The 22,469-nt window shown below is 47.3% G+C and overlaps 1 protein-coding gene across 1 annotated transcript in view; it reads right to left on the bottom strand.

The window, feature by feature from the left end:
- Window positions 1–267: 267 nt before the first annotated feature.
- Window positions 268–22,469, bottom strand: part of PIK3AP1 (phosphoinositide-3-kinase adaptor protein 1) — a 107,227-nt gene continuing 85,025 nt past the window's right edge. Inside the window, exons 13-17 of the mRNA XM_080911751.1 lie at window positions 21,328–21,400; window positions 14,798–14,953; window positions 10,598–10,668; window positions 9,387–9,523; window positions 268–430 (exon numbers count right to left, since the gene is read on the bottom strand). Of these exons, the coding sequence (XP_080767877.1) occupies window positions 373–430; window positions 9,387–9,523; window positions 10,598–10,668; window positions 14,798–14,953; window positions 21,328–21,400 (495 nt within the window). The 3' untranslated portion in view covers window positions 268–372. The remainder of the gene's footprint in view (window positions 431–9,386; window positions 9,524–10,597; window positions 10,669–14,797; window positions 14,954–21,327; window positions 21,401–22,469) is intronic.

Here is a 22,469-nt window from a genome sequence, read left to right as displayed (position 1 = left end):
TTCCAGAAATGAGGCTGCACTACCAGGGATTACAGGCTGGTAGATGTTCACTACAGTTTGCTCATTTGTTAAGCACGTGACCATCAAGCCTGGCAGGCTCCCGCTATAGGATATGAGAGGTAAGCATCTCCATCCTTTTGGTAAATAAGAATGTGAACTGATATATTTGGTGACATTGAACAAAGTTGCCTTCATCTCGGTTTTGTCATGGCTTAGTAATGTCTTCAGGGATCACCCAAACCAGCAGGGCTACACCGTCACCAGGTCCAGTGGGTCTCAGTCATTCAGAAAACTCAATATGAAGACTTCATCCACGGGCTGACAATTGCTAGTCTTAAAAGTCCCGAAGTAGGCTGGATCCAGGAGGTGGAATCAGCGGCCTCTGGGTGGAACTGGCGGAGGAGGATGGAAGGGCTCCCGGGTTAGAGGCCTGAGACAAAAAATAAAGCAACTCTGTAAAAAAAACTAACCAAATCAAAAAGTTGCTGTCCATCCGCAACCTGTGGCTAATGACATATATGTAATGGCTTCTGATCCCTGAACATAAGGACCACCAGTGGAGGTAGTGACAAATGCCAATGCCCAGGCCCTACCCCTGTGGTGGTTAGAATATGCTTGGCCTAGGGAGTGGCACTATTAGGCAGTGTGGCCTTGTAGGAGGAAGTGTGTCACTGTGGGAGTGGGCAATGAGACCCTAGCCACATGGGAGCCAGTCTGTAGAACTCACCCCCTCCAGCATCATGCCTGCCTAAACACAGACAGCCTTGTTTTCTGCCTTGATGATAATGGACTGAACCTCTGAACTTGTCAGCCAGCACCAATTAAACATCCTTGATAAGAGTTGCCTTGGTCATGGTGTCCGATCACAGCAGTTAAACCTCTGTCCATCACACTCTCTTGAGCTCAGTATAAGACCTCTCTTTCTACAGTATCTTGGTCGCAAAGCCCTTGAATTAACCATGCCTTTCATTTTCTGTTGCTTTGTCACCCTTGGGTCTTGTTGACATTGGAGGGACTGCATTTCTCACAGTTAGCTAAAGCCCCAATGGCCTCTGTGTGACCGTCACCAACTTGCCCTTCTTACCCCAGGGTCAGGCTGCAGACAAACAGAGATAGCCCCACTGCCTCAGCACCTTTTGAAGGCATCTAAACTACAGATCCTAGGTCATTTGACCCTTTCCTACCCACCGTTTCTCATGGGAGCCACAATATAAAGCCAATGCCCGTTTCTGACCTTTGTCCCCTCTGCCCCCTGACCCACATGCACGTGTCCCAATATGAACCTTTGCAGTGTGGTACCCCCTTCCTTCTGCTCTGGAGAACCATGAATCCAGCACACTATCTTCTCAATAGCAGCTGTCTCCTGTTCTGTTGACCTTGTCATACTTAAATAACAATAGAACTTAAATGGTAAATGCCCAGCAACTCCAACAGGCAGCCTGGGTAGACTCACTATTGTAGTGAGGTCAACAGAAAGAGGGACAGAGAATTCCAGTGCCTGCTTCCCACTTCCTCATTGGATCACTGCCATCCCAACTGGGTGCTGCCCACCTAAAAGTCCCTCTTCTTGTTCTTCTCCATGGACTTTTGCAAGGTCTTAAGTGACACTCCAGGTAGGCTAGGGAGGGTCTATTTACAGATTGGCCCAATGATTACAGATAGTATTTCCACGTATATGCTGTAAAACCAATATTTAGTCTCTAGTAAGCAAATCAATATGTTCAGAAAGAGAGCTTTGTTGGTTGCCATAAGTGAACTGTGTAACCCTGGAGCGGCATAGACCAGGATTGAATTAATCTGTGAGTAAATATTTGCTAAATGCCTCCTGCACAGTGCTTTTGAACAGGCCAAGGAAGTGACAGTTGGGAAAGAAGAGGCTGTGTCCTGGGAACAAGAGAGGGAGTCAGTCAAACACAGCAAAGAATAACCACAGATGTCCACAGGAGGGGAGGGCTTTGTGTGTTGGCCACTGAATTGCTGGGCTTTTTTTTCAGTGAAAACAAAGGAATGGTATCCTTTTGTTTCCCTTCCAGTCGCCTGCCCTGTGAACTATGGGTCAGGCCACACCTCTTAAGCAAGTTTAGGCCATTCCTTCCTTCCTTTCTGCAAACATTTGTCCACAATTAACAATCCTGTGTGTATCAAGCAGCAGGTAATAGGAGCAAGGATCTGGCCATCAAGATAACTGTGTGGATGCACGTGGGACACAGAATATACAAGATCGGGAGAATATCCTGTTTGACAGGTGGAGCTCAGACCTTAAGGTGAATCTAAGCGTGAATATTTACGTACACTCTCCCCTCCCCCATCTCTCTCTGTCTCTGTTTCTCTCTGCCTCTTTGTCTCTCTCTCCTCCTTCTGTCTCTATCTCTGTTTCTCCTTTCTTTCCTCTCTCTTTCTTTCTTCCCTCTCCCCTCTTTCTGTCTCTCTCATTCTCTCTCCTCTCCCTTTCTCTCTGTCTGTCTCTGTCTCTCTGTCTCTGTCCCTCTCTGTGTGTGTCTCTGTCTCTGTCTTTCTGTGTGTGTGTGTGTGTGTTTGTGTGTGTGTGTAAATGCAACTTCAATGACCATGTTTTCTCGTCTGCCCAATCAAGGTATGTGGGTGCTTCGAGATGACCTGGAAATTAGTGATCAGCCCTAGACCTGGCCTAGAGTAGGCGATCAGAAAGGTTAAGGGAGAAATCTCATTATGAGGATGAGCATAGTTTGAAACCTTTCTTCATGAACTTTACAGTCTGCCGTCCTCTATGAGACAGTCCCTGTGCCCTCTGGTCCCCTCTCTTATCTCAATGTCACACCTGCAAAGACATCAATTAAGTTTCACTCTGTTGGCCAGCTCTGGTGAAAGATCAGAAGCCCTGTCTCAGGAAGATGAGTTTAGAGAAGAGGTATAACAGAACCAGAGAAACTAAAGAATATATGTCCCAACTGGGAGTGGCCTGTACAGAGACTGCCTTCCCGGATGTCGAGAAGCTGAAGACACCTGTACACTGGCTGCTCTTGTTTTTTCTTAAAGATTTATTTATTTTATGTATATGAGTATACTGTTGCTTCCTTCAAACACACCAGAAGAGGGCATCAGATCCCATTACAGATGGTTGTGAGCCACTACATGGTTGCTGGGATTTGAACTCAGGACCTCTGGAAGAGCAGTCAGTGCTCTTAACCACTGAGCCATCTCTCTAGCCCACAGTGATTGCTCTTAATCCAGGGAGTTTCCACTAGTGATATGTTTGGTTCAAGAACCAGCAACTCTGATATTGACAGTGTTCTTAGAAAGTGAGGTTTCAGCTGGTATGCCTTCATGTGCCTGTACATACAGTTTAATGTAATGCTCCAGTTCCCTAGAAGCTAACTGTTCTGTTTTAAAACAGCCTCTTATGGTATAGACCTGGCTGGCCTCAAAATCTTGGCAATCCTCCTGCCTCAGCCTCCAGAGTGCTGGGATTTACAGACACCACATCTGACTTGATGGCTAATTCTGTAAGAGTTTAGGAGGTCCAGCCCAAGTATAAACACTCTATTTTCATAAGTATTTGCTAAGTTCCCTATTTGTGTCTATTACTATCCCAGACGTTGGGGAGATTTTTTAAAAATTGTTCAAAGTAATTTTTAGGTTTGGCAGGCAGCCTATTTGATTTAGCTGTACCAGACGTTAGGGAGAATTTTTAAAAATCATTCAAAAGTAATTTCTAGGTTTGGCAGACAGCCTATTTGATTTAGCAAGTATGCGGATCAGAGTTGAATCTCATGTAAAAAACCTGGGCATGGGACTGGAGAGACAGATCAGTGGTTGGGAGCGCTGACTGCTCTTCCAGAGATCCTGAGTTCAAATCCCGGCAACCACATAGTAGCTCACAACCCTCTGTAATGGGATCCAATGCCCTCTTCTGATGTGTTTGGAGACAGCTACAGTGTACTTATATTTAATAAATAAATAAATCTTTTTTTAAAAACTGGGTACATCATGATGGGGTGCTTGCAATCGAAGCGCTGGGGAGGCAGAGACAGAAGGGTTCCTCTGGTTTGCTGGCCAGTCACCCTATAGCCTGCTCTGCAAGCTCCAGGCCAAAGAGATACTTGGATGAAAATAAAAAGGAACAAAAACAAAACAGAGACCCTTGAGGTTATCCTTTCAAGGACACACACAATTTCTGTTCTCTTGGCCTTCAAAATCCACTTGAGGAGAGGAATAGAAACAGCGTTTGTAATAGGGGATGTAACAGACTACAGAACCTGCAACAAAGTGTCTCACTCAGCGTGGATCTATCCCGACAGGCTTCCTAGAAGAGGGGTGCTTGGACTAAGTCTGAAAGGATGTACACAAAACGGAAGAGTGCAGAAAGGGAAACTTCCAAGGAATGGGAGAGACTCTGCTGGAGAAATCATACACTTCTGAGAACATCTAAGTCATGGAACATACACAAATACAGGAGGATGTTGTGGCTTGTGGCTGGACAGGGCCGGGGCACACTAAAATACACAGAATCCAGTTCTGAGGTTCTTACAGGAAATGATGTCATCAGCTGCTTCTGTTCGAGAAAGTGCCCTTGTGTGGAGGAGGAACCCACTGGGGACAGGGAGGTAAGTGGGGGTGGGAGGCTCAAGGATGAACCAAACTAGCAGGTGGGAAGATGATCACTGATGGGGTGATTGGCGAAGGGAGGCAGGAAGCCAGGTGGAGTCCCAGGCTTGGGAGCTCATGAGGAAGTGGCTTCTGGTAAAGAGCAAGAGGTAGCTGGCTTGGTAGGCTCGATGCTTTATAGGCTGTGTCCGAGATACCATGGGGCATGTGAGTTTAGGTCCCCAGCCAACAGCAGGAAGTAGATAGTAGAGATGGAGATGGAGCACCAGGCTGTCTGCTGACAGCAGTTGCGGCTCTGCCAAGGACATGTGGAACCAGAAGCGGAATGGGCCAAAGCTCAGGTCATGAGGGACTGAGGTTGCACCAGAAAGAGGAGAATGTTGAGGAGAACATGGGATTATAGGTTCCCAGACAGGAGGGAGCTAGGGACATGTAGCCAGCCTCCCTTGCGTCTTTCAGCAGATCAGCCATTCAAGATGGTCAGAGAGGAGCCGGCCTTATTCTCCGCTCAAACCTGCACACATCCTTATAATGCAAGCACATACTTGCAGAGCCTTTTCAAACCAAAATGCACACACGCCTCATGTTCTGTTAATTACATAAATACCATATTTTTTTCAGCAACCTGCTTTAGTTCTTTGTTCTCCCTATCTTTATCAAGGCATGCTTCCCAGCTTTCTAGACAACCCGTCTCCCATCTTGTCTCACACAGTTAAATCCATAAAAAAATCCAGGGTGTGGCTACACAAGTCTGTAGTCCCAGCAGGGGAGGCAAACAGAAAGACCCCAGGTGTTTGCTGGCGGCCAGTATAGCCAGTTGCTGAGCTCTAGGTTCAGTGAAAAAGACATCCACACAGTTAAATGCGTTCCAGTTTCTAATCTTTTCATTTCTGGCAGTTGTTTTCCTGATTCCGCTCTGTTCCTGTTCCATCACCACCACCAACAATGACATCGACAGCGATAACAAAATTCTACATGAGCCTACGGCTACATTTCCAAGGTTACCACCTCGTGTCTTGGTCTAATTAAGACAGGTGGCTCCAGAGTCCCCAACCTTCAGAATAAAGTCTTGGATATTGGATCTTGGATCTCCTCCTCTCTGATATCTAGGCTTTCCTGGCTGTGTGTAAGATGATGCCTAGAAGACCAAATCTGTCCATCAGAGTATCTCTCCACCCACTTCTTAGTCTCAGCCTCTACACCTGCAAGAGGTGAGAATCATAAGTAGGCTTTGGAGAGCATTCAGTCAGTCATGCACTCGATGTGTTTGACATACACACTGTCACATAGTAAGCTGTCATTAAAGAACAGTGTTTATTACCGAAATCGCTCCTGCAAGGCTCCCCTCCCCCACACAGTACATAGCCCTGTCATACAAACTCAGGGCACAGGCTTGGGTTAGCACATGCATCCCTCTGGGAGTCGGACTATTCTCATGTGCATCCCCTAGGCTGCACCAGGGAACATGCCTATGGCTGCTTCGTGGTTTGGGGCTGTCAGATGTTTGTACAGCAGGTATCAGTGTAGGAATGTCCACAGAAGCAGCTGAAAAGCAGTAAACAGCAAAGGCCAAGATGGAGAGAGACCGAAAGACACAGCCCCACTAGTCGGCTTTAACCACTCTTTCCACAGACCATAAAGGATGTTCCTCAGAGGCCCCTGTACTCACTGAACACAGAAATACGGACCCAGCAAGTGAGTCGCACTAGTCTGGGCTCATCTTCAAAACCCGGGCGTCTATTCCTCTCTTGTACAAATGCATTTTCACAGTCTTCATCTCCTGCCACAGGCCAGGAACTTAACAATTACTACTCCATGAGGAACTTCAAACAGTACCTCCATTTTATACTCAAGGATATTGCGGCACAAAAATGTCACATACCTCATCCGAGCTCACGAGCGGTAGCAGGGACACTTCACTCCATGAGACACTTAACCCCAGGACCACTCCAGAGCCTTGCTCACCTCCCCCACCCCCAGACCAGGATGCTTTTTGCCTTCACTTCTAATTTTATCTCCTGTTCCTAAGAAGCCGAGAACCCACCATACATACTGCTAGGGACAGCACACCATGACAGGGACTGCCAGCAGTGGCCGGGATGGAGACATCTCAGAAGCCTGTGGCAGCTCCGAGTGGAAAAAGATGGTGTCTGGGACCCTGAGAAGCAGGAGACACATCCCTCCAGGGGACCAGTCATCTGAAATAAGAGACTGCCCGCAGTAGGCCCAGATGGAGACATCTCGGCTCTTTGTAAAAAAACAGTTGTTCCTACTTCTCCTAACCTTAGCCTTGGACACCGGCTGCATAGATTTCATTGGTGCATGACTGCTTTTCAGTTGGCCTTGGTGTGCATAATTTTCTACTATATCTGACTTTCCTATTTCTTTCTCCTTCTGCTCTGGTGGATTCTCTGAAACTAGATGTTCCTCGAGGTAACGATTCTTAAACAATTGGAAACTGAGGCACAGGGGCCCAGCACAGCACAGTCCTCATGGCCCAGGTGCAGGCTGTGTGTTCTCACCTTGGAAACAATGGACTAATAGAATAATGGTGGTTCCAGATTAATGCTTGACTTACAAAGAAAGTTTAAAGAAGTTATTAGAAAATGAGTTAGAGCCAACATTGGGACCCCAAGAAAGGAAAAAGTTATTAAAGTTATGAAATAAGTTTTGTACAACATTTGAGAGTGGTTTCTGGATAAGAAAGGATATGATGCATGATATTATATACTAGTAAAACTAAGTCAAAATACTGAGATTTTTTTTGAGAGTCATTGTGTGCAATGTGCAGGAACAGAAAGCTAGAGAAACTATTGAGTTAAGGGTTAACTTGATTCTTTCTGGCCATGGCCGGGCAGATTTGCCCATGTCATTTCTTATTATTATTAGAGCTTTACAGGAAAATGCAAGTAGCTGACCTCGGAGCTCTGAAGTATAATAAATTAAAAGTTTATTAATTTAAATAGTGATAAGTTTGCAATTATTATTATTTTGACCACAGGCCTGGGAATAGGGGAAGCTTGAAACTTTGGGGAACAGTTGTAATTCTTAATTCTTTGTGGGATGTGGTTACTCTTTTGAATTTGATTTGGCAATGATTATACAGCCTTTTTTTTTTTTTCTACCTGCTTTTGGAATATCAATAAAAGACTGGAGCAAGAGAAGGGCAAGTGAGTGACTGAGCGAGTATGAACATGTGTGTGTGTGTGTGTGTGTGTGTGTGTGTGTGTGAGAGAGAGAGAGAGAGAGAGAGAGAGAGAGAGAGAGAGAGCATGAGAAGAGCAAGTGAAGAGTGAGTGAAGAGAGAACGTGAGGTGTGTGCAGAGAGTGTGTGTATGAGTGAAAGGAGAGTGCATGTGGTGTGTGTGAGATATGTGTGAGGTGTGCATGAAGAGTGTGTGTAAGAGTGAAAGGGAAGCAGAGATGTGTGTGTGCAGCCTCAAGCTTTGGGCAAGTGAGCGAGCAAGCAAGTGAAAGAAAGAAAACAGAGAAAGAGAAACTTTAAGCCTTAAAAAATTGCCTGTCAGCTTGTACCCAAAAAGTAGTCTGTGTTTATTTAGTATGCGCCTTCCAGACATTCCTGCTTCCAGTTGAGAACTCCGATCCTGCATCGACATACAACCAAGGGAATCCAATGCTATGAGCAGCATTACAATTACACAGATACTAATTACTGAGGAGACTGGGGAGATGGCTCATTTGTTAAAGTGCTTAAAATGCAAGCATTAGGACCTGAGTTCAGATCCCAAGAACTCATCTAAAATCCAGGGCACAGAAACATGAATCTGTAATCCCAGCAGGGGTGGCAAACAGAAGGATCCTAGGTGTTCTCTGGCGGCCAGTGTAGCCAATCGCTGAGCTCTAGGTTCAGTGAAAAAGGCACTGACATACAGACGTTTACATACACACATGTGAGTTAAAGGTTAAAGTTTGTTTTAGGAGATGGAATGATGGCTAGGAGGTTAAGAGCACTTGCTATTCTTCCAGAGGACCCAAGTTTGGCCGAGCACTCACACTGAACGGTTCACCACTGCCTGTAAGCCCAGTCCCAAGGGAATAATGTTGTCTTCTGGCTTCTAGAGGCCCCTGCACACATTTGGTGCTATATAGAGAGACACGTGCATACGCAAAAATGGAGAAATTAAAACAGACATCTAAAAAATATTTTGAATGCTGATAGTCATGTGAAGGTCCTTTCCTTATGAACTTAAACATTATTTAAAGTGTGAGCAGCTAAGCTGGGCATGGTGGTGCGTGCCTGTAATTCTAACCTTCAAGAGGCTCGGGCAGGAGGAGTGAGAGTTGGAAGCCAGTCTCAAGAAAGTAGTGAGAACCTGTCTAAAAAAAATCTAGATCTGGGGGCTGGAGAGATGGTTCAGCAGGTAAGAACAGTTGCTGCTCTTCCAAAGGATCTATGTTTGGTCCCCAACACCCACGTCAAGTGGTTCACAGCTATCTGTAACTCCAGCTCTGGGGGATCCAAGATCTCTGGCTTCTCAGACATGTAGACTCACATGCATATACCCATGTGCAGATGTACATATATACACGTAACTTAGGAATATATAAATAAATATTGTTTTAAATCAAGGGCAAAACCAAGCAAACAGAAAGGACGTATTGGTATTTGTGACAGAATAAAGTGTTACTTTCTATTGAACACACCAGGCTGAAGTATGCCAACTACAGGTATTTCCTTTGGCCACGTCCTTGCTCTTTAGTCAGTTTCTATGTTCCCAAATCCTCCTTTCCCTTACAACTAAGAGGGTGTGAAGAAGATGTCACACAGACTTCCATGTTACCTCTGCGAAGCAGCTCTAGGGGGCACCCTAGGTGGCCTCTCAAGGGTCCCAACTGGTGTTCCAGTCACAACTGAAGCTCCATCCACCTGGGTAAGACCTGGACCACGACTCCGGGTAATTTCAGGGACTTCATTGTCCTACAGAGTGCAAGATAAGAAACAAAGGTGACTGTTGCACAAAGCACATTGACATAGTCAGCCTAACACCGTGGGATAGCCCCCACCATCCTTAGCCTTTGGCTGTCTTCAAACCAATGGTCAACCTGATGGCAAGGACAGTTTTTTCACATCCTTCTGGTGTTGCCAAGAAACATAACTTTACCAAGATTATCACAATTTTTCGGAACTCAAAATCCTGGCTTCTCCAAGTATGTCTGCTGTCTGCTAACACCAGTACTGCCTGAAGGTTTGCGAGAGTGCTCTCCCTACGTATGGCCCATTCTCCTGAGTCTTCAGAGTTCTTGGTGACTCGCGTTATCCCTTGGATTCAAAGCAGCCACTGGTCACCAGGTCAGGAGAGACGCTGACATAAACGGCCCAACTTGGAATGGGGCCACACCCTAGATGAGCTGAACCTCTCAGCTCAGAAGACTCCAGGCTGGATAGCATGACACTCCCCGTGCAGAAATTCAGGGAAGGCCAGTACAGAGAGGAATGGAATTGGAAACTATATACTCTGGGCCCTGGGACATACAGGACAATCCCATAGGTCCATATAGCAAGACACAGCTCCTGATCTAGGCCCAGCATGATGCTGCCCCTGGAGTCCCCAGCTCTCCCACAGCCCCTTCCTGCAGACACCCACTTCTGACTGAGTCATCGGAATGGATCTGCCTATCCCTGGTTATGTTCCCCTCTTTCTCCCCCCCCTTCCTTTACACTGGGGCAACATTCAGATAAGGTCAACCATTACAAAAAAAAATGGCATGGCACCTTCATAGTTTTATGCAACCTCCACCTCTATCTAATCTCGAAACACTTCTCTTGCCTGCAAAGAAACCCCCAGACCTGTTAACAATTCCCTTTACACTCCGGCCCGGCTAGCCACCAACCCTGATCCCGTCTCTCTGGATTTGCCCATTCTACGGTATTTCATACGAACACCTTCCCATAACATATGGCCTTGTGTATTACTTCCTTCTCCCCGCTGGATTCCTTTCCCTTGTGATAAAATGACCTCTGAGACCAGACAGACAGAGTCCCGCCTCTCACCTCGTTGTCGCCCTCCATTCCACTGCTTACACTGAGGAGGCTTCGTGTACTTGATCGGTTACTCATGCTGCCTAAAGGGCAGAAACAACATTAGCTGGACCGTGGATTCTCTCGGGAGAGGGTGAGGTGCGGAACTCCGGCCCCAACTTATTTATGGCAACAGAAATGTACATAAACCTGAAAGTCTTCGAACGGTAGCCACCTTAAGCCATTTCATTAGAGTTCGGCGTGTCTGTTAGTGCTGTATAAATTGGTGTGCTTTCTGATGAGCACTTTGGACTTAATAGCTACCATTTACCGGAGGCTTACCTTGCTTGGAGTGCTTCCAAAAGCCTGATTGCCATTTAATCCCTCTGAAAATCCTATTTGATGTTAGAGTTTGATTTCACAGACGTGGAAGCAGAGGTACCCAGGGTTCCGGTTGCTCTAAATCTGCAAGCTGTTTTTTGGATTTGGTTTTGCTTTGAACTGTAGACTTGCTGCTTAATTAGGAATTACAGGTCAGGGTGGATGTATGACATAGATGAGCCTTCTAATAAGAAATTACACGCCAGAGCCAAACAATGGGCAGGGCTGTGGGTGGGGCTCCATGGTAAAGTCTTTGCTAGTGTGTACAAGACCCTGAGTCCCATCCCCAGAACCACTAATACAGAAATACACAGTACAAATTCAAAGCAATAATTTATGCTCATAGCAGGGACTCTGTGTGAAAAGCCTTTTCAGTTAGGAATTTGCTACCTATATCATTAAAATCGGATTAGTCCATAGAGCTTTCTGGTAATATGTGTTATTCAGTAAATATGCTAGCTTGCATGAAATGCAGGTAGAACTAAGAAAATGAATTGTAAAATTTAAGTTCGTGTGTTGAGACTGAGTCTCATTATTTAGCTATGGCTGACCTAGATCTTGTGATGTAGAGCAAGTCTGACATGTTTAGAAAAATGCTATCAAATAATCTCTAGATGCCCCATCTATAAACAATTCCTACACCCTGGGTCTCCATGCCTGCCTGGGCCTGAGCCTCCAACATGTCATCTGTTACTGTCCCTCACAGGTGCCACAGCGAACCCCCGCCATGTTCTGGAGTTTACTAATCAGCAAGAAGTAAAACTAATCAAATCCCAGGCTCTGGCTTTACAACTGGAAATTCACACCCATCAACTTCCATTCCCCCTTCCCTTAGCATTCCTAAGCCTACAGCTATAATGTTTGGCTGTAAACCTGTCCCACTGATGTTGTCTTCCCTCTGAGCTCATGACTGGCCCACAGCTCCCTTGGGTGCTGTTGGTAAGCAGTCTCTGGTCTTGACCCCATACTCTGCTCTTATGTCGGGGGGGGGGGAGGGGGACGCAGTACCACCTCATTGTCATCAGGGAAGAAGGCTCAGGATCTAACTCCTGCCACTTCTGTGCTTTCTGCCCTCTCGAGTCCCTAAAGACAGGTTCTTTTCGTCTCTCTGTCTCCAGTGGATGAACAAGTGAGAGGGAGGAAAAAATGGCCAGTTATTATATAACCCTTGGGCCAGATAATCCACAGGGCCAGCAGCCGTTCCACACTTCTGCATTTGTTCTCTGAACACATCGCTAATTACTGGAACTTAATTACTTAGTTATAACCGGTTTAACCTGCAACTGTCTTTCTGTAGGTCCCAAGAGATAACAGCTGTGCCATAATAAAAAAAAAAAAAAAAAAAAATAGTAGTGCTCACAGGGTGTGACTTCAGAGTAAAGGGCAGCTGGTGGCTTGGAGCCTGGCTTCCCCCACTCCCCCTCCCTGCCAAGGAACTGGTTCTATTTAGAAGGCGGATAATAGCAGGATCAGGTCTGGATATGACTCCCAAACCCTCTGCTCACTTGCCAGAAAACTCAAGACCTGTTTTCTAACCCCTAAGTGTGATCTAGAGGATACAAGCGTTACTGTCTTGGATGAACTAGGTCAGACAGGGACATGCTTGTCACGGGGCAGGCACAGACCAATTGTCTGATTTACGGAAGCAGCTAAACCTATCATCTTTAATTTTTAAGGCAGTATCTTAAGCTTAGTGACCCGTTTCCCCACAGTGAACTCCACCCCATCACCTTTGGGTTCCCTCCACTCACTCCAGGCTCAGACCTACTCTCACCAAAAGAACATTAGCAAGTGTGGCAAAGCCCAAACTGGACAGGTTCCTGCACAATGGGCTTGTCCTCTCTCCCTAGATTCTATTTCCACGTAAGATGTTTGCACTGTTGAGTGAAAGGCCATATGGGGTGAGGCCTGGGAGGAGACCAGGCCATCCTGGAAGTCCCAGCTGAACGCAGTCATCCAAGTGACTCCTGCTCATTGAACACGGAGAAGACATGAGCCCTTTAGTGTTGTGCCCAGGTTATGAGATCAGATGAAAAGAAATAGTTATATTTCAAGCAATTAAGTTTTGTCACGGTTTGTTTCATAGCAGAAACTCGAGTAAGACCAGCTCTGCTCTGTAGCCACCATGAAGAGTATAAGTCTGGTATTAAATAGCATTTCCCAGTCCTACTAGTTAGCCATCTGTGGGCAACATCTTACTTGGTCCACCCTGTCCTTCTTATAGGCTGCCCCCAAAAAAGCACACAGAGAGCACAGCTTTGCAATCATAACACACACACACACACACACACACACACACACACACACACACACAGACCACTTTGTCTTTAAACCTTTGCAACTGTGGCCTCCTTTTGCCAGTGAAGGCTCTGGCACCCTCTCTGGTTCATTCTCATCTCTTTAACTACTGCAGGCTATGATCCTCACGGAACTCCTGCTTCTGGTATCAGAATACTCAAATTGCCTTGGGCAGAGGCAGTCTTGGGGTACACGTTATTGCCCCCTGTTATGTGTAAGAAGGGTTTCTTCTTGTCCAGTCCACATTCCCAAGTAGCCACACGATGGCCTTTGGATCTTTTGCCACGGTCAAGATGTGAGGATTAACTAACGAGAACAAGCTGGTTTCTACTGCGGTCTTTTCTAGTCTTTGGCTGTTTAACCTTCAGCAAAATTGTACATGTGTCCGAATATAGGTGTTTGGGGGTGTGTGCGTGGGTGTGATTTGTGTGTGGAGGGGTACAGGCAGGTGGGTTTTTCGGGGAAACAGATCCAGAACACACGGGAAATTCTCAAGAAGGTTGTGATGTGAAAGAGATCACTACCGACTTGCAGCACCTACCCTTTAACCTGCGTTCACTTGTGGACTTTCTGCCTCACTTCTAAGGAGACCCGAGTCCTGAAGTGTGTATACGTCTGTCTTTTACATCACGCTCTCGGTTGCTTTGAGAGCCATGAAGTACAAGACAGCCAAGAAATTCAGCTGCTAGTGAGGCCAGCGCGTCAGCAGCTGCAGCCCTGGATACAGAGACAGAGCGCTGTCCCTGAAGCCTGCACATCAGGCAGTGCCTGCCACAATCAGACTCCCATTCATGTTTCTTCACCGAAAACGAAGACGCGTCCTAATTAGACCCTGAACTGCCTGCGCAGACATCACAATTCTCAAATCTGAGTATATTGTTGTCTAAGTATTGATAAAGTGCCCTTGGCGTCACCTTAGCTCAGCTGGGAAGAAGTCCTAACGAGGGTGAAGAGTCCTGGCTTGGCTCTAGAATGAGTTCAAATCCCAGCCCAGCCCATAGTCAACCTGGGACAAGGTGCTCAACCTGAACAATTCCTCCTCAGCAGAAAGAGGTCACAAATCTATCTTATAGAGGTTTGTGGTCACTAAACAATCAGTGGAGACAATTCACTTTCAGCAAATGCCCGACTTTCAGCATGAAGAATTATTATAAAGCTGGCTAGGTGGTGGTGGCTCACACCTTTAATCCCAGCACTCTGGAGGCAGAAGCAGGTGGAGCTGTGTGAGTCTGAGGCCAGCCTGCTCTACAGAGTGAGTTTCTGGACATCTAGGATTATACAGAAAACCCATCTCCAAAAAAATAAAAAGACAAAACAAAACAAATGATTATTATAAAGCAATGCTGGGCCACTTCCCACGTCTGCTGACGATCTCTAGGTTCTGCTATTTACAAATCACCATACAGCTGGGCAAATGCCTCAGAGCAACTGGTCCACATATTCCACACCTCTCAAAACCAAGTCAGGTCCCAGTTGAGGTCTTGGGCTCCTGAGAGTGTTGGCAAGGCCAGCAGATGCCAGCTGGAGGGAGGGAGCCCCTGGCTTGCTGCTTACTTGCTGTGCTGGATGTGCTGTCTGTTTTCCAGTCCCCACGTCTCAGCTCTGTCCGGGCCGGGAAGACGCTCTTCCTGGGGTTGCTCTCATACACGCCAAACTCCACTTTCCCAGGCAGGTGCTGTGAATGTCGGATTGGAACAGTGATCTCCAGGTCTGGAATCAGAAGAAAGGAGGAGATTTGGGCTGGCTGTCATTGTCAAATGTCTCTCATTGTCCATCTGTCTCCTAGGCCTGGGCCCAGGCGTGGGGGGGGAGGGGGGAAACCCCTGGAGCCTTGTCCCACTTCAGCAGTGAGAAGCCACAGAATCCAGAATGGTCCTGCAGAGTGGAAGGATGACAGACCATGAGAAACGGGCAGAAGAGGTCTTCCATCTCCGAGAGCAGAAAGAAGATACACTTAAACGATGCTTGGGCTCCTAGACCCACCACTTAGCAGCTATGCAGCCAACCACTCTGAATCAGCCGCCTGTCTAAGGAATGGGTCATGAACATCCCTGATGGTAACAAACCACCCTGCGAAAGAGGATCATTTTAACAGCCCCATCCTCTTAGATCACTGGATCCTCATAAAACACAAGAAACTGGCACTATTGCTGTTGTTACTGGAAGCAAGGAAAGCACCCAAGAGTAAAGTTGCCCAGCTGGATGTGCCAAACTGAGACGTGAACCCTGGCACTGGGGTCCAGGGCATTCCCTACTCCTAGGGTTAAGGGCTTTCTTGCTCCTTGAATTTATTAGGGATGACAGACAAGGAGGTGTGGGATGGGCAAGCGACCCTGACAACAGTGACCCTGAGAGTTTGTGACCAAAGTCCACGTGAAGAAGGACAGTGCCTTCTAAATTCCTGGTAAAGGCACGTAGTACCCAGTTCAGTGTCAACCCGACCTCTTCAAAGCTGGGCACTGCCAGAGGTTTGTCATTAGTCCTGGGAGCATAAACAACCTTTGCAAGTAGACAGAGTGGGCTGTCAGGTGTGTCACCAGCTGCCTTGCCTGTGGGTGTGAGGTAGATAAAGGAAACCATGGGAGCAGGGGTTAAAGAGGGGGATGCTTTGGGACCGTGTTGTGTTCCAGACACTGCCTCTCCACACCACTACTTCTTCCGGGGAGCGAGTGCAACATGAAGGTCAAAGGTAACCCCTTTGCCAAGGCCAGAGACCCACCAAGAAAGCTAACGAATAAACTAGAACCCCATGGAAAACCAGCTCGAGGGTGGCGTGGACTGGACGCAGTGAACGGCCTGCAAGACCTCCAGAGTGGATTACTGATCTTGATGGGTCCCACCCTTCCTCATCTTAGAGAAGCCGATTCTAGCAGGTGACCTGGCCCTGGTGATAGCTGGCTCCCCAGTCCTTCGTGGAATAGGGAGTGACGTTCAAGTCCCAGGCTCTTTGGTTACACGGCTCATCCTTGCCGCCCGGGGCACAGAGTACGGCTAAGGCAGGCTCTCCCGGGTGAGCATCCAGTCTCAGAGCCCATGTGGATAGACCATTCTTTCCTTCCCTTCTCAGTTTTTATCCTTTATTTTTTTTAAAACTCACTCTAGGACCTTTTAAAGGTTTCCAGTCTGATTAGTTAATTTCGAGGTGGCTAGTTTCCCGCCAGCTCTATGAAGGAGAAAAATTAAAAACCGCACAGGAAGGGCCAGAGGTCAAAGGTTCAGAACTCAGCGACAGGCTAAATGTTTCTAAAACGCTGCCTCTCTCTGCCTGAAGGCACAAGGTCAGGAATAATTTTCCTGTGTGTAAAGATAACTCATCCTGGAGTGTATTCAGATGTGTTATTACCTCCCTTTGGGACTCGTCTATTCCACGGGTAATTATAATCCTGAGGGAACTGAGCTGCACCCTGGGTAAAAGAGTGGCCCCTAGATAAAGAATTGATTCAGCAAATAAGGCAAGGATCAGAGCCCAGGTTTCCTAGACCTCTGCTGGCTCTGCCTTCCAGGACACACCCGGAGCACAAATATTGGTTGTCCTCCCTGTGGGGCCACAGCATCAATGATCTCCATCCGTACAGCTGATTTTCTGTATCATCGACTCCATACACTGCAAAGAGCAAAGTCACTCCCTAGGGCTGAAGGCCATGAACGGAGGAGCCGTTTTCAAGGTCCTAGATGTACCAACCCGAATTAAAGACAAACAGTAATATGTCTCATTTTCTATGGCAACTGGAGTTTCCAAATTTGAGTCAGTCTGGGGGTGGTTAGAATGAGTTCCATTTCCTAGAAAACATCACACAGATGGGAGGTGCCACTCACCAACCCCAGGGTTCTTAATGGTCGATGAGATGTGTGCCAGTGGTTTTCAGTGGTTTGGGAGAGGTTCTGTGGCCCACATGGAGTACACTGTGGAAACCCACAAATAGAGTGCTGCAAATCAGCATGTAAACTTATGATTAAAGTTCACAGTTTAATAAGTCCTATCTGCTCAACCACAAATGATGCCTTTTCTTTGACAGGTGCTCTGATACCTTCTGCCTCATCCCAATGGACAGAATCCAACTTCCAATACCCAGTGCCTGGTGTTCCTGGCCATACCAGGGCACCAGCTCTCCTAGAACCAGAGTTACAAATAATCGTAAGCTATCATGCTGGTGCTGTGTGAGAACAGTGAGTGCTCTTAACTAGGAGCCATCTTTCCACCCCAATGGTGCTTCTGGGAGATGGCAGAAGCTTTAAGAGGCAGGGCCAAGGAGAGGCCTTTAGATTATTGGAGGCTGCCCTTGAAAGAGATAGTGAGACCTCCTTCTGTCTTTCCCCCTTTCTGTCTCCTTTTTACCTATCTTAGTTAAGGTTTTATTGCTGTGAACAGATACCATGACCAAGGCAACTCTCATAAGGGCAACATTTAATTGGAGCTGGCTTACAGATTCAGAGGTTCAGTCCATTATCATCAAAGTGGGAACATGGTAGCATCCAGGAAGAGCTGAGAGTTCTACATCTTCATCTGAAGGCTGCTAGCAGAATACTGGCTTCCAAGCAGCTAGGATGAGGGTCTTAAAGTCCACAATCACAGTGACACACCTACTCCAACAAGGCCACACCTACTCCAACAAGGCCATACCTTCTAATAGTGCCACTCCCTGAGCCGAGCATATATAAACCCTCACACCAGCTGTGAGGGAATTTTGTTTCTCTCTGTCCTCTGAACAGCCTCTGATGTACAGCCTCATCCCAAGCTGCAGAGTAACAGGGCAACCAACCACAGACTCAAAGCTACAAAACTGTAAAACAAAATTCACCTGTTTTTCTTTTCTTGAAAACAAAACACTGCATTTTGTTAAGAGGGTGGGGAGAGACTAGATGTGCACACCATGGTATAACAGTGGAGTTCAGAAGACAACCTGAGAGAGTTGGTTCTCTCCCATCATGTGGGCCCCGAGGATCAAACTTGGGTCAGCAGACTTAGCAGCAATGGACTTTCACCCACTGAGCCATTTTGACGGCCCCAAGCCTTTTTTTATTTTTAAGTCGATTATCTCAGTTATTTATCACAGTGATAGAAAGTTAACTAGAGGTGTCCAAATATACACAGCTTAATCTTTTAGTAGGCATGGCACTAAGTATAGCCACTGACATAAAAATAGTAAAACTACCCCTCTCCAAAGCAAAAAACCCCATGTCAGAAGGTCTGGAAAGAGGGGAGGGAAGCTAGCTGTGTTTCTTTGGAGACCTTTACACGTTGATCATTCTGACTTAGGCTATAGATACAAATGGAGGGAAGTCATTATTCAGAGCCTGACTAGCCCTGGGTGAACTTTGTGGGGTCCTACAATGGAACTCAGGATGGTCCAGAACCTGTGGTCCTCCTCATTTCACCTTTCACGTGCTGGGATATAGGTGTCACAGTGCTCAGACTCTTCTTCCACACGACAGATGGAGCCCAGGGGAAGACAGTTACAGTGAGACCCAGAAGTATCAGTTTATGAACCAGAGCACCGGCCCCTGAGTATGTATGAGGCTACTGCCGTCCCCTCCTGGCCTTCATACACTGGGGTTATCGACCAAGATGCGGCCTGTGTTTGGAAGCTCGGCACAGTTCCTTCTGTCCGTGTTTCTGTCTTTGAGTGAATATGCTCTACTTTTAAAAAGCCCTTCAGTCCTTTCTCACCTCGAGCCCTATTTTCTGGACCCAGGGGATGGTGGATCACAAGCCTGACTTTTTACGGTGTCAGCTCTCTCTTCCTCTCTACCAGGTGGGCAGACACGCTGAACCACCCGCCCCTACCCCAGGGAGAGGGTTACACATTTAAAATCCGGATATGTAGGGCTGGAGAGATGGCTCAGTGGTTAAGATCACTGACTGATCTTCCAGAGGTCCTGAGTTCAATTCCCAGCAACCACATGGTGGCTCACAACCATCTATAACAGAATCAGATGCCCTCTTCTGGTGTGTCTGAAGACAGCTACAGTGTACTCATACACATAAAATCCATATACGTAAAAAGAAGTGCTTAGATGAGTTCCCTGAGCCCTCTTCCTTACCTACTCAAAATCATTAATACTCTCTAAGCCAACTACTTTCAGAAAAGCACCGTGCTAGGCATTATGGGAAAGCCACACCCGGACGAGTCAAAGGACAATTGACTCAGAAACTAGCAGATCACACAGAAGAGCCTGGGCTTCTTCTCGGGCTGGATGCTGACACTTGGTGACAGTGCAGTGATTGCTGTCAGCAGACGTCTCACCGAAACCCTTAATTCCAAAGGAGACGCCCTGAGCGCCACCAGGACGGCACTGCAGACTGGGGAGTCAGCAGGGTGCAAAATGTCCATGTTCCTGCCATCTTGGAACTTATGGTGGAAGGAAGGGTGGATGCTGGACCATGACTAGAACAGAAGACCGAGGAAGCCCTGGTCCATGCTACCCCGAGCAGGAAGCATAAGGAGGGAGAGAACAGAGAGCGTAAGGGCTCATCTGAAAGAATGGCAGAGAAGCCTCTTTGGTGGAAGAAACAAAGCCCGTAGGCTGAGTTGTGGAGAAAAGAAGCAAGTGCAAAGGCCCCAAGGAGAGGCCCGTGCTTGCCTGTTAGAGCAATATGAGGGAGTTATTAACGCTTAGGCCAAGGCATTGTGAAGACTGAGTACAGAGGTCACACACTGTGGGGCCTTGGAGGCTGCATCAGATACTCTACTTCTCCTCTGTGTGGGACAAGAGCCCCTGGAGTACTCAGAGCAGAGGGTGACATACTCCAATATTTAATTTTTCTTGCATTATTACTGTTACTTTTAATTATGTGTCTGTGTGTGAGGGGTGTACATGAGTGCAGTTCCCCACAGTGGCCAGAAGAGGGCAGTAGACCCCCTCAGAATTGGATTTGGCAAGAATGACCCAATATGACTGTGGGAAACCGAACTCGGGTCTTCAAAAGGAGCAATACAAACTTTTAACTACCGGGGCATTTTTTTTTCTAGCCCCTAGTGTTTATCATCGTCATCATCATCATCCTCATTAATTAAAGTTTTGTGATAGGGTCACATTGTGTAAACAAGCTGGCCTCAAACTCACAGATAATAGTCGTCCATCTCTGCTTCATAAAGTGATTTGCCACTACACCCATCCACATAAAGGGACACTGGCTGTAGGGTGGAGGATGGACTGAGTGGAAGCTGAGTCCGGAAGCTACTGTACCACTTCCACCAAGAGACAGCACAGGAGAAAGAGCTTAGGCTGCATGTTGGAGTCAGAGTCCGAGGAATGAGGAAATGAAGTGACAGCGATTGGACAGTAAAGGGACATGCCTGGGGACAACAAGCAGGCCCTCCAGGTGTCCTGACAGAGACAGGACACCTTAGTCTATAATGGGCCAGAGTCTTCTCAGAAAAGGGGCTGCTGGACTGACCCACGGCCCCCGTATAAGAACGCAATGTGAAGGAAGAGCTGAAGAAGAGGCCCGCTGGGATGTCCAGGCTCGTGAGGAGTCACCTGTGGACAGCTGAACACACAAGAAGGCCCGGAGTTTGCTCAGTTTTTTACATAAGGGGCTCCTGTCGCCGAAGTTGAGCACAGAGGCCCAGCCTCTCTGTCCTTGCTCGGGATGGAGCATCAAATGGCTGGTGCAGTGGGGGGTTTGGAGGAGACAGAAGATCGAGTCTGTATTGTATGTATCAGCCACTCATGGCCCTACTGTCAGTCACATAGTGGGTCCCTAGATATGCGTGATAGATTGCCCACTCTCAGCAGAGTGGGGCTTTCTCTGCTCTGTTGGCACCCATGTTCTCTTAAGTGCCAAATAGAGACAAGAGAGAAGATGGAACCAGCCTCTTTGGGTGGCAGGGGCTCTGTCCGTCCATTTTCTCATGGGAGGGGGCATGCCCGAGTACCCCAGCATTTGTAGAAAGGACAAGACAAAACCATCACCTCAGAGGACATCTCGTCTAGTAAAGGACCCGGACCTGCAAACAGGTGCTGGACGAGCAGTCTGTCCACTCGGGCCACAGCAGAAGGGCGAGCCAGGGATGGTAGCAGTGGCAACCCCTAGCCATGTGACCTCCCCTAGTGATGGAGCACACCAAGAAGCCACCTACCTGCATGCTTTCCTGACTTCTGCTTCTCCCTCTGTCTTCGGGTGATGCTGTCTCTTAGTCTTTTAAGGTTTTCCTGGAAGAAAAGTTTATTTGTTGTTTAAGTGAACAGCAGAATGACACCCTTTGGCCACTGGAACCCCATTCTTATTTAATGCTCTCTATCGGTTCCAGGACACTATGGTTGTATCTTTCATGGGCCCCCAGAGAAACTCAAGTCCGATAAACTGTGCCTGAAGTGTGCCATTTTTCCCCTACAGTAGAGTTTGCTTCCAGATGCTTAGTTCCGGTTCTCAGTCTTAGAACCCACTGCCTTCCTCCACCTTTACCCCCAAACCATCCTCCAACTGTACCTCGTAACTAACTCCACCTTGACATGCTCATACACTCAAGTTCGTTCCTGTGTCTGACTGTGGTCTCTTCTTAGCCCTCTGACCTCAAGGGACCCTAGTTCTATAAATCTGTCCCCAGGTCTGGGTCGAGGCTATCTCCCTGAAGCCTTCCCGAAGCCTTATTTCTGTCCATGCCAATCACCTGGGCCACACTACCTTACATATAGGATATGCATGTGTGCACATGTGTGCCTGCCTCTTCAAAAACACCATGGACTTTCCAAAGACCAGGTTTATGGACCTTTCTATAAATTCAATCGTTTGGTCCACTGTCAATAAATGTTGACTGGATACATGAAGGTCGACATTGGTTTCTAACTTAAGTCATTGCATATCTCCGGGAAGGTACGTATCTGCGTATTCTGTACCCTGGGGAGATGTCCACACAGTCTGGTTGGAGCAGCAGGTGGTTATGAGAGAGCCACAGGAAGCCAGAATGGAAGGGCTGCTTGGTCTGCTGTTAAAGACACTGACCCTTGTCCAGAAAGCATTAGGGGAACAAGGAGTGTCAGAAGATGAATCATAATGCTCTGATGACCTGGGGGTGGAAGAGGTAACCAGCCAACAGTGAGGTATGGCTAGAGGCGTGGGTAGACACAAAGGAAAACCACCACAGAAGCAGCCGAGATCTCCAGTTACTGTATATGAGTGGGAGAGCACCAGAGTCTGTTTGGAGCCTGGAGAGATAAACAGGAAGGAGGCTACTTGGCTGGACACGCCTCAGATCTAGTGCACCTCGGGAGAACCTGTCCA

This window comes from Micromys minutus (genome assembly GCF_963924665.1).
Source record: "Micromys minutus genome assembly, chromosome: 2".
Taxonomy (NCBI): Eukaryota; Metazoa; Chordata; class Mammalia; order Rodentia; family Muridae; genus Micromys; species Micromys minutus.
The sequence above is the reverse complement of the archived record's forward strand: the minus strand, read 5'-3'. Positions and strand labels throughout refer to the sequence as shown.